This window comes from Salmo trutta, chromosome 15, assembly GCF_901001165.1.
Source record: "Salmo trutta chromosome 15, fSalTru1.1, whole genome shotgun sequence".
NCBI classification, from domain to species: Eukaryota; Metazoa; Chordata; class Actinopteri; order Salmoniformes; family Salmonidae; genus Salmo; species Salmo trutta.
Window position 1 is genome coordinate 9,884,201 of NC_042971.1, and position 16,143 is coordinate 9,900,343.

Consider the following 16,143-nt stretch of genomic DNA (forward strand, 5'->3'; position numbering starts at 1 on the left):
CTTGTAGGGGTGTCCCCTATGTTGGGCAGTACAGTCCAGTTTTCTCGCTAGACTGCTTGCTAACTGATCTACCTCAAAGATTGTGGTTTACTTTTACACATATGTTCCCAATGTCCTTTCTTATTACACTTGTTGCAAGTGCTTTTGAACTCTGGGCATATTTCCTGGTCAGCATGCCTGCTTTAACGTATTATGATTCCAGGAAGCCTACAACAGTGTCAACTGATGCCAGCAGCTACGGAGTAGGAGGCATCCTACTTCAACAGCATGGTGAGGACTGGAAACCCGTCTCCTACTGCACTGGGAATCTGAGTGATGCAGAGACAAGGTACGCTAAGATTGAAAAAGAGTGTTTAGCGAGTGTGTGGACTTGTGAATGCTTTGAGAAGTACCTCTACGGACTAGACAGCTTTGGGCTGGTCACCGACCACAAACCTCTTGTGCCCCTCATTAACAGCAAGGACTTGGACAATGTTCCTATCAGGTGTCAAAGACTGTTGATGAGATTGATGCGTTACAGTGGAATTGCAGAGTACACACCAGGAAAGACATTCGCTGTAGCTGAGCTCTGTCCAGGGATCCACTGAGAAACCACGAGGGTGCAACAGACTCCCACAGCGACGTGACCTCATTTGTCACATCAGTTGTAAGTAATCTACCTGCTTCCCCACAGAGAATGGAGGACATCAGACTGAACACAGAATCTGACCCACAGCTGTAGTCGGTGCTGTGGTTCATCAGAAATGGGTGGCCTGAGTACTTAGAGAAAACCCCTGAATCGATAAGAGACTTTTATCAGATGAAAGGGGAACTATCAGTGACACATGGACTAGTGATCAGGGGAAACCGCATAGTCATTCCCACATGCATGAGGAAAGAAATCTTACATAGGATTCATGATGGACACCAAGGTTAGATTAAGTGCAGGGAGAGCGCTAACCAGTCAGTGTGGTGGCTTACATCTCCCAGGAGATAATCATAGAGGCGCAAATGTGTACATTTTGCTGTGAAACTAGGAGCACACAGAGAAAAGAGCCGTTCATGTCTAGTGAGCTTCCCTCCAGACAATGGCAGAAAATAGCAATAGATCTGTGTAAATACAAAAAGCAAAACTATCTAGTAGTGTCAGAGACTCCTAGAAATCCTCCACCTTCCAAACACAATCAGTAGCCAGGTCATAGCCAAGCACAAAGCAACCTTTGCTAGGATTGGAATCCCTGAGATCCCGGTTAGCGATAATGGCCCCCAGTTGGTAAGTACAGAGCTAAAAGAACTCAGTAAGGAGTATGACTTCATACATGTGACAAGCAGCCCCCACTTCCCACAGAGTAATGGACATGAGGAGAGGGCTGTACAGACAGCAAAGTGGATACTCAAGCAGACAGACCCTCTGCTTACTCTGATGACGTACAGAGCCACTCCCTCAACATCCACAGGTTTCAGCCCGGCTGAGCTACTGATGGGGAGAAGGTTCAGGACAACCCTCCCTTCCTTAGAAGAGAATCTGAAACCAAACTGGACCGACCAGGAGAAGGTCAGACAGGCAGACGCTGCTGCAACACTGAAGCAGGCGTTTTACTACAACCACAGTGTCATGTCTTGGAGAGTCATAACAACAGGAATGGAGTCAGAAACTTGATGGACAAAACACTGGAAGACACCAGCTGTTGTTCAAGACCCCAGCTCCACCCCACGGTCATACTGGGTGGAACCTGCCCAAGGGGAGCAGTTCAAAAGGAACAGGCGTCATCTACATCTAGTGCCAAGCACAACGACACCAGACCAGGGACCTCATTTATAAGCGTTGCATAGGCACAAAAGAAGACGTACGCCACTTTTTAAGCAAACGTTGGGATTTATAAAAAACAAACTTGACGGGAGAATGTGCGGTCCTCCATGGACACTTTGACCCATATGTACGCACATAAACTGAGAAACTGATAAAATGAGAAACTGCAACTCCGATGGCAGAAGGTTGAAACTCGAGAAACGCTTTGAAATTGATACCATTTGTATTTGTATTTATTATGGATCCCAATTAGCTGCTGCCAAAGCAGCATCTACTCTTCCTGGGTTCCAGCAAAATTAAGCCAGTTTATACAATTTTAAATCATTACAATACATTCACAGATTTCACAACACACTGTGTGCCCTCAGGCCCCTACTCCACCACTACCACATATCTACAGTACTAAATCCATGTGTATGTATAGTGTGTATGTTATCGTGTGTGCGTGTGCGTGTGTATGTGTATGCATGTGTCTGTGCCAATGTTTGTGTTGCTTCACAGTCCCCGCTGTTCCATAAGTTGTTTTTTTAATCTTTTAAAAAAAAAGAATAATTGTACTGCTTACGTCAGTTACTTGATGTGGAATAGAGTTCCGTGAAGTCATGGCTCTATGTAGTACTGTGTGCCTCCCATAGTCTGTTCTGGACTTGGGGACTGTGAAGAGATCTCTTGTGGCATGTATTGTGGGGTATGCATGGGTGTCCGAGCTGTGTGCCAGTAGTTTAGACAGCTCGGTGCATTCAACATGTCAATACCTCTAATAAATAAAAGTAGTGATGAAGTCAATCTCTCCTCCACTTTCAGCCAGGAGAGAATGACATGCATATTATTAATATTAGCTCTGCGTACATCCAAGGGCCAGCCGTGCTGCCCTGTTCAATTGCAATTTTCCTAAGTCCTTTTTTGTGGCACTTGACCACACGACTGAACAGTAGTCAAGGTGCGACAAAACTAGGGCCTGTAGGACCTGCCTTGTTGATAGTGTTGTTAAGAAGGTGTAGCATCCGCTTTATTATAGACAGATTTCTCCCCATCTTAGCTACTACTGCATCAATATGTTTTGACAATCTAGAGTTACTCCAAGCAGTTTAGTCATCTCAACTTGCTCACTTTCCACATTATTTATTACAATATTTAGTTGAGGTTTGGGGTTTAGTGGGTGTTTTGTTCCAAATACAATGCTTTAAGTTTTAGAAATATTTACGGCTAACTTATTTCTTGCCACCCACTCTGAAACTAACTGCAGCTCTTTGTTGAGTGTTGCAGTCATTTCAGTCGCTGTAGTAGCTGACGTGTATAGTGTTGAGTCATCTGCATACATAGACACACTGGCTTTACTCAAAGTCAGTGGCATGTCGTTAGTAAAAATTGAAAAAAGCAAGGGGCCTAAACAGCTACCCTGGGGAATTCCTGATTCTAACTGGATTATATTTGAAAAGCTTCCATTAAAGAACACCCTTTATGTTCTGTTAGACAAGTAACTCTTTATCCACATTATAGCAGGGGGTGTAAAGCCATAACATATACGTTTTTCCATCAGCAGACTATGATTGATAATGTCAAAAGCTGCACTGTGGTCTAACAAGACATCCCCCACAATAATTTTATCATCAATTTCTCTCAGCCAATCATCAGTCTTTTGTGTAAATGCTGTGCTTGTTGAGTGTCCTTCCCTATAAGCATGCTGAAATGTTGATGTCAATTTGTTTACTGTGAAATAGCAATGTTTCTGGTTAAACCATTTTTCCCAGAAGTTTACTAAGAGTTGGCAACAGGCTGATTGATCAGCTATTTGAGCCAGAAAAAGGGGGCTTTACTATTCTTGGGTAGCGGAATGACTTTAGCTTCCCTCCAGGCCTGAGGGCACACACTCTCTAGTAGGCTTAAATTGAAGATGTGGCAAATAGGAGAGGCAATATCGTCTGCTATTATCCTCAGTAATTTTCCATCCAGATTGTCAGACCACGGTGGCTTGTCATTGTTAACTAAAAAGCTAACTAAAAAGCAGCATTCCCCAAGAGAGGATGGCTTTCAATTCAGCAGTGATAAATTCATGAACTTCTTTGAGGAAAAGATCATGATCATTAGAAAGCAAATTACGGACTCTTCTTTAAATCTGCGTATTCCTCCAAAGCTCAGTTGTCCCGAGTCTGCACAACTCTGCCAGGACCTAGGATCAAGGGAGAGACTCAAGTTTTTTAATACTGTATCTCTTGACACATTGATGAAAATAATCATGGCCTCTAAACCTTCAAGCTGCTTACTGGACCCTATTCCAACTAAACAACTGAAAGAGCTGGTTCCTGTGCTTGGCCCTCCGATGTTGAACATAATAAACAGCACTCTTTGCACCGGATGTGTACCAAACTCACTAAAAGTGGCAGTAATAAAGCCTTTCTTGAAAAAGCCAAACCTTGACCAAGAAAATATATATATATTTAAATGAATCGGCTTATATTGATCTCCCTTTCCTCTCAAAAATGTTAGAAAAAGCTGTTGCACAGCACCTCACTGCCTTCCTGAAGACAAACAATGTATATGAAACGCTTCAATCTGGTTTTAGACCCAATCATAGCACTGAGACTGCACTTGTGAAGGTGGTAAATTACCTTTTAATGGCGTCAGACCGAGGCTCTGCATCTGTCCTCGCGCTCCTAGACCTTAGTGCTGCTTTTGATACCATCGATCACCACATTCTTTTGGAGAGATTGGAAACCCAAATTGGTCCACACGGACAAGTTCTGGCCTGGTTTAGATCTTATCTGTCGTAAAGATATCAGTTTCTCTGTGGATGGTTTTTCCTCTGACAAATCAACTGTACATTTCAGTGTTCCTCAAGGCTCCATTTTAGGACCACTGCTAGAATCTTGACTAGAACCAAAGAATGTGATCATATTACTCCAGTGCTAGCCTCTCTACACTGGCTTTCTGTTAATGCAAGGGCCGATTTCAAGGTTTTCCTGCTAACCTACAAAGCGTTACATGGGCTTGCTCCTACCCATCTTTCCGATTTGGTCCTGCCATACATACCTACACATACGCTATGGTCACAAGACGCAGGCCTCCTTACTGTCCCTACAATTTCTAAGCAAACAGCTGGAGGCAGGGCTTTCTCCTATTGAGCTCCATTTTTATGGAATGGTCTGCCTAGCCATGTGAGAGACGCAGACTCAGTCTCAACCTTTAAGTCTTTATTGAAGACTCATCTCTTCAGTAGGTCCTATGATTAAGTGTAGTCTGGCCCAGGAGTGTGAAGGTGAACGGAAAGGCAATGGAGCAACGAACCGCCCTTGCTGTCTCTGCCTGGTCGGATCCCCTCTCTCCACTGGGATTCTCTGCCTCAAACCCTATTACAGGGGCTGAGTCACTGGCTTACTGGTGCTCTTCCATGCCATCCCTAGGAGGGGTGCGTCACTTGAGTGGGTTGAGTCACTGACGTGATCTTCCTGTCCGGGTTGGCGCCCCCCCCCTTGGGTTATGCGTGGGGGAGATCTTCGTGCCTATACTCGGCCTTGTCTCATGATGGTAAGTTGGATATCCCTCTAGTGGTGTGGGGGCTGTGCTTTGGCAAAGTGGGTGGGGTTGTATCCTACCTGTTTGGCCCTGTCCGGGGGTATCGATGGACGGGGCCACAGTGTCTCCCGACCCCTCCTGTCTCAGCCTCCAGTATTTATGCTGCAATAGTTTGTGTCGGGGGGCTAGGGTCAGTCTGTTATATCTGGAGCATTTCTCCTGTCTTATCCGGCTATGAAAAGCCAACTGACATTTACTCCTGAGGTGCTGACCTGTTGCACCCTCTACAACCACTGATTATTATTATTTGACCCTGCTGGTCATCTATGAAAATTTGAACATCATTGGCATGTTCTGTTATTATCTCCACCTGGCACAGACAGAAGAGGACTGGCCACCCCTCAGAGCCTGGTTCCTCTCTAGGGAGTTTTTCCTAGCCAACGTGCTTCTACACCTGAATTGCTGGCTGTTTGGGGTTTTAGGCTGGGTTTCTTTACAGCACTTTGTGACATCAGCTGATGTAAGAAGGGCTTTATAACTGCATTTGATTGATCGATTGATTAAGGTTTATCATTTGTCATCACTCTCAGTAGTAAAAAAAAAAAATCACAAAAGATAATTCACAGTGGGAGATACAGTGCCTTCGGAAAGTATTCAGACTTTATTCACATTTTGTTAGGTTACAGCCTTATTCTAAAGCCTTATTTCCCCCTTCATCAATCTACACACCAGTTATTTTTTTTTACTTTAGAAATTGTAATACAAATAAACTGAAATATCAAATTTACATAAGTATTCAGACCCTTTACTCAGTACTTTGTTGAAGCACCTCAGCAGTGATTACAGCTTTGAGTCTTCTTGGGTATGATGCTACAAGCTTGTCACACCTGTAATTGGGGTGTTTCTCCCATTCTTCTCCACAGATCCTCTCAAGCTCTGTCAGGTTGGATGGAGAGCGTTGCTGCATATCTATTTTCAGTTCTCTCCAGAGATGTTCGATCGGGTTCAAGTCTGGGCTCTGGCTGGGCCACTTGAGGACATTGAGACTTGTCCCGAAGCCACTCCTGTGTTGTCTTGGCTGTGTGCTTAGGGTCATTGTCCTGTTGGAAGGTGAACCTTCATCCCAGTCTGATATCCTGAGCGCTCTGGAGCAGATTTTCATCAAGGATCTCTGTACTTTGCCTCGGTCTAGACTAGTCTCCCAGTCCCTGCTGCTGAAAAATATCCCCACAGCATGATGCTGCCACCACCATGCTTCACCGTAGGATGGTGCCAGGTTTCCTCTAGACGTGACGCTTGGCATTCAGGCCAAAGAGTTCAATCTTGGTTTCATCAGACCAGAGAATCATGTTTCTCATGGTCTGAGAGTCTTTTGCTGCCTTTTGGCAAACTCCAAGCGGACTGTCGTGCCTTTTACTGAGGAGTGGCTTCCGTCTGGCCACTCTACCATAAAGGCCTGATTGGTGGAGTGCTGCAAAGATGATTGTCCTTCTGTAAGTTTCTCCCATCTCCACAGAGTAACTCTAGAGCTCTGTCAGTGACCATCGGGTTCTTGGTCACCTCCCTGACCAAGGCCCTTCTCCCCATATTGCTCAGTTTGACCGGCAAGAACTAGGAAGAGTCTTGGTGGTTCCAAACTTCTTCCATTTAAGAATGATGGAGGCCACTGTGTTCTTGGGGACCTTCAATGCTGCATAAATGTTTTGTACCCTTCCCCAGATCTGTGCCTCGACACAATCCTGTATCGGAGCTCAACAGACAATTCCTCCGACCTCATGGCTTGGTTGTGTGCCTTTCCAAATCATGTCCAATCAATTGAATTTACCACAGGTGGACTCCAATCAAGTTGTAAAAACATCTCAAGGATGATCAATGGAAACAGGATGCACCTTGAGCTCAATTTTGATTCTCAAAGCAAAGGGTCTGAATACCTATGTAAATAAGGTATGTTTTTCTATTTTTAATACGTTTGCTACAATAAAAACAAAAACGGTTTTCGCTTCATCATTATGGGGTATTGTATGTAGATTGCTGAGTATTTATTTTTATTTAATACATTTTAGAATAAAGCTGTAACGTAACAATGTGAAAAAAGTTAATGGGTCTGAATACATTCCGAAGGCACTGTAGGTGTGTTCAAATCGGTCACATACACATATTGAGCAGGTTATTGTGGGTGTAGCGAAATGCTTGTGTTCCTAGCTCCAACAGTGCAGTAGTATCTAACAATTCACAACCATCTAAAAGTAAAAGAATGGATTTAAGAAATATATAAATATTAGGACGAGCAATGTCTGAGTGGCATTGACTAAAACACAGTAGAATACTGAGTACAGTACGTAACAGTATGTAAACATTTTTACATTTTAGTACATTTTATCCAGAGCGACTTACAGTAGTGAGTGCATACATTTCATAATTTTTTTTGTTGTTGTACTGGCCCCCCGTGGGAATCGAACCCACAACGCTGGCGTTGCACGCACCATGCTGGCATTGCAAACACCATGCTCTACCATCTGAGCCACAGGGAAGACCCTTTTTAAAGTGACTTGTGTTCCATTTAAAGTGACCAGTGGTGCAGGGTTGAGTAACCAGGTGGTAGCCGGCTAGTGATGGCTATTTAACAGTCTGATGAGATTGAAAAACAGTTTCTGTCTCTCGGTCCCAGCTTTGATGCACCTGTACTGACCTCACCTTCTGGATGATAGCGGGGTGACCAGGCCATGGCTGGGGTGGTTGATGTCCTTCATGATCTTTTTGGCCTTCCTGTGACATCGGGTGCTGTAGGTGTCCTGGAGGGCATGCAGTGTGCCCCCGGTGATGCGTTGGGCAGACTGCACCACCATCTGGAGAGCCCAGTGTCCTGTCATCACTACCCATTATATGGTTATTTTGTTTTTGTGTAGCCTACTAATGTTTTGGCCTGGCCATCTAAGGTAAAGTGATAATGGTAGTCAGTCTTCAGATGGGAAAATCATACAATATCGCCCTCTGCTGGTAGGATTCAATTTAGGCACATACAAACATAATAGCCTAAACTTCAACCCTCCAAGATATTGTATTAATAAATAATGATATGCTTTTGTCCAATGCGACTTAGACATGTGTGCAAACATTTATGTCAAAGGTGGCCCCCGCGGTAATCGACCCCACATCGCAAGCACGATGCTCTACTGATTTGATAAAGTGTACAGATCTTGTTTGTCCCTCCAAATTTAACAAGCAAACCCAACTCATCTGATCCAACATAATACAAAAAAAGAAAGAAATCAAACCTCTGAATAAATAACAAGATAAATAATATTTATTTCCATGTCTTTGTCATATATAAAATTGTGTCCACAATTAATATTAACAAGGCAACAACGAGAATCCTTTATTTCTGTGTGGTGAGATTCAGGCTCCAGCAACCTGTGAATGTTTACTATTGGTTGACAGGGAGAAAGGACCAACAGGAGCAGAGCCACCTCTAGATTGGTGACTACCACACTGATAATACACACATGGGTGCTTATGTTATTACAGCACACGATGCCAAACATTAGCCTGATAGAAACAGATCTGGGACTGTGGTTTGCCAACTCCTATGGCCGTGGTCAACTGGCAAGACGGCACAAACTGATCTGGGACCAGGCTCTCCAAGCATACCATGGTTAGGACCACCTTCCTAACCGTCTGACCCAAATGGCTAACATGCGGTCTCTGGAGCCTGCAGTCACACCAAGCCCTTCAATGTACACACAAAACTTCATTACCCAGGATTCATCACTGTTCATTGCGCTGTCTAAACCAAACAATTCATTTTGAAATTCAACAAATTCTCAAGCCATATTACCATCAGTGAAATAAATTATTTCATCATTATCATAATTATATTTCTCATCATAACCATGATTCTTGTTTATTTTACACATTGTAATTTCTTTCCCTAAAGTATGACACCAAACCCCAGCAACCGTGAAAACAAACAGTAACGATGAATAAACAACCTTTTTCTAGTCTACAAAAAAATGTAGATCATTAGATGCCAAGATGTGCTCAAAGAAAATATGTAATGGTTTCTCGCAGTTGGTTCTCTTGCTGTTAAGTAGGTTTCATTGATGCCATGTAAGTTATCAAAATATCTAATATACTGTATAGAATATTAATTACAGTAACAAGGTATCCATGCAATCGTTTTTCTTTTTTCCTTTACAGAGTTCAAGGATTCAGTAGTAAATAACAAGGTACTGTACAAACCCACATCACTGCTGGACAGCCTGAGTGCCAGCATGCTATAGGTCGCCATCATGATCTGAGGCTGAGGACCAGCTAGGAAGCACACCTGGGGTCCTGAAGCCTTCTGCCACTGTTAGGCTATAGGACAGGTAGAGAGCTACTGTATCGGCCTGGTAGTAATCTCAGAATCAAAAGTTGTGATGGTTAGCTAACAAGAGTACCCTGGTAGATATTCATTAAAGAGTAATAGAAAGACCAAGATCTTTCCTTTATGTCAAGGTGTTAGGTCAGTGGTGAGAGATAGCTGGTCGTCTAACGTTTAACTTAAGTGCCAGTCACAACTGTTTGCATATCACAACTATATGCAGTTCCTTGATGAAATCAAAGTGGACTTTGGTCATACTGCTTGGTGCTCTCACCCAAGCAGACTTAGAAAGTGGCAGAAGGCTCAACAAGCACATAACACTACTAGGCCCAATCCCAAAATCGACCCCTATGCCCTACACATTTGTGGAGATCTGACTGGATGACAAGTGTAAGCAATATGGTAATAGCACCACCTTGCACTCTGATAGGATAGGTGGAAGTTTCACCACATTGCTTAAATCAATCCAATCCCTCAGATCTGTGCTTAGGGGTCAATTTGTGATTGAGCCCTAGTGTTTCTGCTTCCCTCCAGCTAATCCACTGGCCCCAGCCTGCAGAGCACAATGGCTCCACAGCAAACCCCAAAACAAGAGCTAAAGCAACAATCCAAAATTCATTCATTCAGTCAAATACATTATTATTACTTGTTTTAAAAACAATAGCCAATAGTTAACCTGTAATGCAAAAAGCACTGGCGTTAGCGTGGAGAGCCCAGGGAGCAGCACAACACTAAGGGGGAAGAGCTTGTATTAAGCTTGTCTAACTGGACATGCACTATTGATAGTGAGGGTGTATTATTATTCAATAAGATCAAAACGAAGTAACAAGGGATGAAATGATCTTACTGCACAGAACTAAAGGACTAGAGAGGGTTCACGTGGTAAACCAGGGTTCGTGGGAGTGGCCTGGGAGTAGAGTGGGAAGGTATGGGAAATAGGCTGGCACAAAAATACATTCATTATTTGACCCTACTAGGTCCAAGTCGACATACAGCATGTTGGGAGTGTTAAAGTCTTGATTTGATTGATATATGTGTGCATGTTCTTAATGTGTGGGAGAGACAAAGGTCTCCGACTGATGAAGTCTGGCCAATTTAGCTGCCTTGCGTGCTAATTCTCCTCCTCACTCTCCTAAGCATCCTTTCCAAAGTATAAGTATATTTTGTGCATCTACTCTGTAGTAGTAGTACTCCGCAAATACAGTTGTGATTTAGGAACAGAGTTCTTCTGGAATGGAGATGGGAGGAGGGGATGGGTGCGCAACACTGAAGGTTGATTGTGAGGCTGGATGGGTTTATCAGAATAGTCTGGGCAAAGTGGGTGTAGTCATCATTTCACATTTAATCTCGGTTGCCATGTCTCTGGACTGACTCCGGCTCCCCAGTAAGAGCTAAAGAAAGCAGCCAAGCAGCAAAAAGCTATTCACACATTCAGGACAGAGGCACACGCCTCCGCACACCACACTGCACCGCCCAAGCCCAGATGAGTCAGAACTCAGGGCCAACGCTGCCTACCTGCTTCCTAAACAGAGAATGAAAGAGCGAGAGAGCAAGAAGAGAAAGGTCGATGGGAGAGCTAAATAGCAGAAATCAGCTCAATATACAGCAAACAGAGGTCCATGTGGAGAGAAAGGGAAGGAGAGAGGAACGTGGTGGTATCTGTAGCCAGAGGAGCATGTAGTTGTGATGTGATGGTCTGATGGCCACTACCATGAGCCTGACAGAGAGGTCCAGACAACTTCCCCAACATTGTGGATCTGGATGACAGAAGCCTTGGCAGACAGAGGGGTTCCTAAGGAGTGGGATGGACACATGGGTACTGGGCGGACACCTCAGGCCGAGCAATGTGGTTCCTCTAGCTGCCCGTTGGGAGTATCTTCACCTCCAGTTAGCATGCCAGACTCTTTGTCTGTTGTTGGTACCATCAAGACTCTCTGTAGTCTCTGCCAGGGTATGCCCCTCTCTCTATGCTGCACCATGCTCCCTCTCCCCACAGACACACAACAATCCCCCAGCTGATTGACCCCTCTCCTCCTAAACCTCTCCCTCTCTCCCCCCACGGTCCACCTATTGCGTGTTACTGTACAGAGTGAAAAGCGATGAGCTGAAAGTTTTAAAAAGCAACAGGAGTCCTGGATGTGTTTTGCAGTTTGTCATCACGCTTTCCTGGGCCTACGTGAACATGGGCATGCATTCGTTCGTTGGTACATATACAAACACACACTAACTCGTTCATTCACTCTCACACATGCGCACGCTCGCATACAAACACATGCGCACACACTCGCACAGATGTACTCTTGGTCTCATGCATGCCCTGCTCTTTTTCTAGTGGAGGTTGAGCATGCAGGACTGGGGGGAATGAGGGAACAGAGGGGCATTTGTTTAAAAGGAAAGGTGTGTGTGTGTATGGGGGGGGGGTCTCTTAATATTTCAGCTGCCTCTTCCTGTACTTCTTGTCCTCGTTGTCTATTGGGGAGAAAAACAAAAAGTTTTAACATTAACGTCTACATGGAAGTGTCCATGCATATAGCTTAACCACGAGGCATAAAAACTAATTCATGAGAAGGGTAAGCTGAAAAGTCAAAATCTAGCAAGTTTTTGTTAAATATGCAGGTTCAGAGAGGCGCAAGGAGGAAGCAGAGGAGAGATGGGAGAAAAGGCAGGAACAATGAGAAAAACCAAATTATAAAGTACCTTTTACAGAAGGCGAGAGCAGACAAAGTTTAGGCTGAATAAGGAATGCAGAAAAAGAGGAAAGTCACTTTTGGGGGGTTTCCAAAGCAAGCTCTAGAAGAAATGCTATCGCTAACCCTATTGTCTCACCAAAGTCAATCACATATCTCTAGGGAAAACCAAACAGAGTCACATATGACGCATTCAGAAAGAATTCAGACCCCTTGACTTTTTCCACATTTTGTTACGTTACAGGCTTATTCTAAAATGGATTAAATAGTTTTTTTCCCTCCTCAATTTACACACAATACCCCATCATGACAAAGCAAGAACAGGTATTTACACATTTTAGCAAATTTAAACAAAATACAAAACTGAAATATCACATTTACATAAGTATTCAAACCCTTTACACAGAACTTTGTTGAAGCACCTTTGGCAGCGATTACAGCCTTGAGTCTTCTTGGGTATAAACACTTGACACACCTGTATTTGGGGAGTTTCTCCCATTCTTCTCTGCAGATCCTCTCAAGCGCTGTCAGGTTGGGTGGGGAGCATCGCTGCACAGCTATTTTCAGGTCTCTCCAGATGTTAGATCGGGTTCAAGTCTAGGCTCTGGCTGGGCCACTCAAGGACATTCAGAGACTTGTCCCGAAGCCACTCCTGCGTTACCTTGGCTGTGTGCTTAGGGTCACTGTCCTGTTGGAAAGTGAAGTTTTGCCCCAGTCTGAGGTTCTGAGCACTCTGGAGCAGGTTTATTCATCAAGGATCTCTCTGTACTTTGATCCGTTCCTCTTTCCCTTGATCCTGACCAGTCTCCCAGTACCTGCCACTGAAAAACATCCTCACAACAGGATGCTGCCACCACCATGCTTCACCGTAGGGATGGTGCCAGGTTTCCTCCAGACGTGACACTTGGCATTCAGGCCAGAGTTCAATCTTGGTTTCATCAGACCAGAGAATCTTGTTTCTCATGGTCTGAGAGTCTTTAAGTGCCTTTTGGCAAACTCCAAGCATACTTTCAGGTGCCTTTTACCATAAAGGTCTGATTGGTGGAGTGCTGCCGAGATGATTGGCCTTCTGGAAGGTTCTCCCATCTCCACAGAAGAACTCTGTCAGTGACACCTCCCTGACCAAGGCTCTTCTCCCTCGATTGCTCAGCTTGCCAGCTCTCGGAAGAGTCTTGGTGGTTCCAAACTTCATCATTCTTAAATGGATGGAGGACACTGTGTTCTTGGGGACCTTCAACACTGCAAAAAAATGTTGGTACCTTTCCCCAGATCTGTGCCTCGACACAATCCCTTCTCAGACTTCTACGGACAATTCCTTCGACCTCATGGCTTGATTTTTGCTCTGACATGCACTGTCAACTATGGAATCTTATATAGACAGGTGTGTGCCTTTCTAAATCATGTCCAATCAATTGAATTTACCACAGGTGGACTCCAGTCAAGTCGTAGAAACATCTCAAGGATGATAAATGGAAACAGGATGCATCTGAGCTCAATTTCGAGTCTCATAGCAAAGGGTCTGAATATTTTTGTAAATATGTTTTTTAATTTTAATACATTTGCTAAAATTTCTAAGAACCTGTTTTCGCTTTATCATTGTAGGGTAATGTGTGTAGATTGAGGAATTTATTTTATTCGATCAATTTTAGAATAAGGCTGTAACAAAATGTGGAAAAAGTCAAGGGATCTGAAAACTTTCCGAATGCACTGTATTTCCTGTTTTTGAACAGGAAGCTACTTTTAGAAACAGTCATACCGTCTAAGTGATTGCGGGAGATGTACTTGAGGGCCTCATCCAATAGGATGACGGGGATGGAGATCTTTAGGACCACAATCCACTGGCACCAGGAGAGAGGGGTCACTTGGAAGATCAGCTAGAGAGCAGAGAAAAGACAGGTGGACCAGGTCAGAGAGATGGATACACTAGAAAGCAAACTATTGCTGACGGACAGACAGGACCTGTATATGCTGTACTCACAGGCAGGGGCTCGACGTAGAGGATGAGGAAGTGGAGGGACAGGGAGAGGACTATGGCCCCCAGCAGCCAGAAGTTCACCCAGGGAGGCATCCTGATCAGGGACTGGTTCTCAGACAGACTAGAGGCAGGAGGAGAGGCCACATTAGAAAACAAACCACCAAAACTGTAATTACTGTATTCATAGACAAGACAACTACTGGACCCAAAATATGGTCTACAGGACAATTATTACATTGCAGATGTATGAGGTCTGGGCCCATATCCACAAAGCGTCTCAGAGTAGGTGTGCTGATCTAGGATATATTATTGTATTCATTATGATCTGAAAGGTAAAACTGATCCTAGATCAGCACTCCTACTCTGAGAGTCTTTGTGGGTAAAGTCCCTGATTTACAGTAGTCTATACTCAAGTTACTGGCCTAATAAAACTCTCAGAATCAGGGTGACATAGTATAAGGCCAAAACATGAATGGAAAGTATTCAGACCCCTGGACTTTTTCCACATTTTGTTACGTTACAGTATTATTCTTAGTTGTATTTTTTCCTAAAATCTACACACAATACCCAATAATGACAAAGCAAAAATAGGTTTCAGAATGTTTTGCACATTTATTAAAAATAACCTTACTTACATAAGTACTCAGACCCTTTGCTATGAGACTCGAAATTGAGCTCAGATGCATCTTGTTTCCATTGACTATCCTTGAGATGGTTCTACAACTTGATAGGAGTCCACCTGTGGTAAATTCAAATGATTGGACATGATTTGGAAAGGCAAATCTGTCTATACAAGATCCCACAGTTGACAGTGCATGTCAGAGAAAATCAAGCCATGAGGTCGAAGGAATTGTCCATAGCGCTACGAGACAGGATTGTGTCGAGGCACAGATCTGGGAAAGGCTACCAAAATATTTCTGCAGCATTGAAGGTCCCCAAGAACACAGTGGCCTCCATCACTCTTAAATGGAAGAAGTTTGGAACCACCAAGACACTTCTTAGAGCTGGCCGCCCGGCCAAACTGAGCAATCGAGGGAAAAGGGCCTTAGTCAGGGAGGTGACCAAGAATCCGATGTTCACTCTGACAGAGCTCTAGAGTTCCTTTGTTTAGATGGGAGAAACTTCCAGAAGGACAATCATCTCTGCAGCACTCCACCAATCAGGCCGTTATGGTAGAGTGGCCAGACCGTAGTCACTCCTCAGTAAAAGGCACATGACAGCACGCTTGGAGTTTGCCAAAAGGCACCTAAAGGACTCAGACCATGAGAAACAAGATTCTCTGGTCTGATGAAACCAAGACTGAACTCTTTGGCCTGACTGCCAAGTGTCACGTCTGGAGGAAACCTGCCACCATCCCTACGGTGAAGCATGGTGGTGGCAGCATCATGCTGTGGAGATGTTTTTGCAGAGGCAGGGACTGGGACACTAGTCAGGATCGAGGGAAAGATGAACGGACTAAAGTACAGAGAGATCCTTGATGAAAACGTGCTCCAGAGTGCTCAGGACCTCAGACTGACGCGAAGGTTCACCTTCCAACAGGACAACGACCCTAAGCACACAGCCAAGACCACGCAGGAGTGGCTTCGGGACAAGTCTCTGAACATCCTTGAGTGGCCCAGCCAGAGCCCGGACTTGAACCCGATCGAACATCTCTGGAGAGACCTGAAAATAGCTGTGCAGCGACACTCTCCGTCCAACCTGACAGAGCTTGAGAGGATCTACAGAGAAGAATGGGAGAAGCTCCCCAAATACAGGTGTGGCAAGCTTGTAGCGTCATACCCAAGAAGTCTCGAGGCTGTAATCGCTGCCAAAAGGT

At 44.3% G+C, this 16,143-nt stretch overlaps 1 protein-coding gene across 2 annotated transcripts in view; it reads right to left on the minus strand.

Annotated features, from left to right (window-relative positions):
- Positions 1-8,584: 8,584 nt before the first annotated feature.
- The window catches only part of LOC115148446 (sarcoplasmic/endoplasmic reticulum calcium ATPase 1), an 80,209-nt gene continuing 72,650 nt past the window's right edge, over positions 8,585-16,143 (minus strand). Inside the window, exons 21-24 of one of the 2 annotated variants that reach the window (XM_029690339.1) lie at positions 14,331-14,448; positions 14,109-14,226; positions 12,363-12,396; positions 8,585-12,134 (exon numbers count right to left, since the gene is read on the minus strand). In XM_029690339.1, the coding sequence (XP_029546199.1) occupies positions 12,392-12,396; positions 14,109-14,226; positions 14,331-14,448 (241 nt within the window). In that variant the 3' untranslated portion in view covers positions 8,585-12,134; positions 12,363-12,391. The remainder of the gene's footprint in view (positions 12,135-12,362; positions 12,397-14,108; positions 14,227-14,330; positions 14,449-16,143) is intronic. The other variant, XM_029690338.1, reaches the window with a different exon arrangement.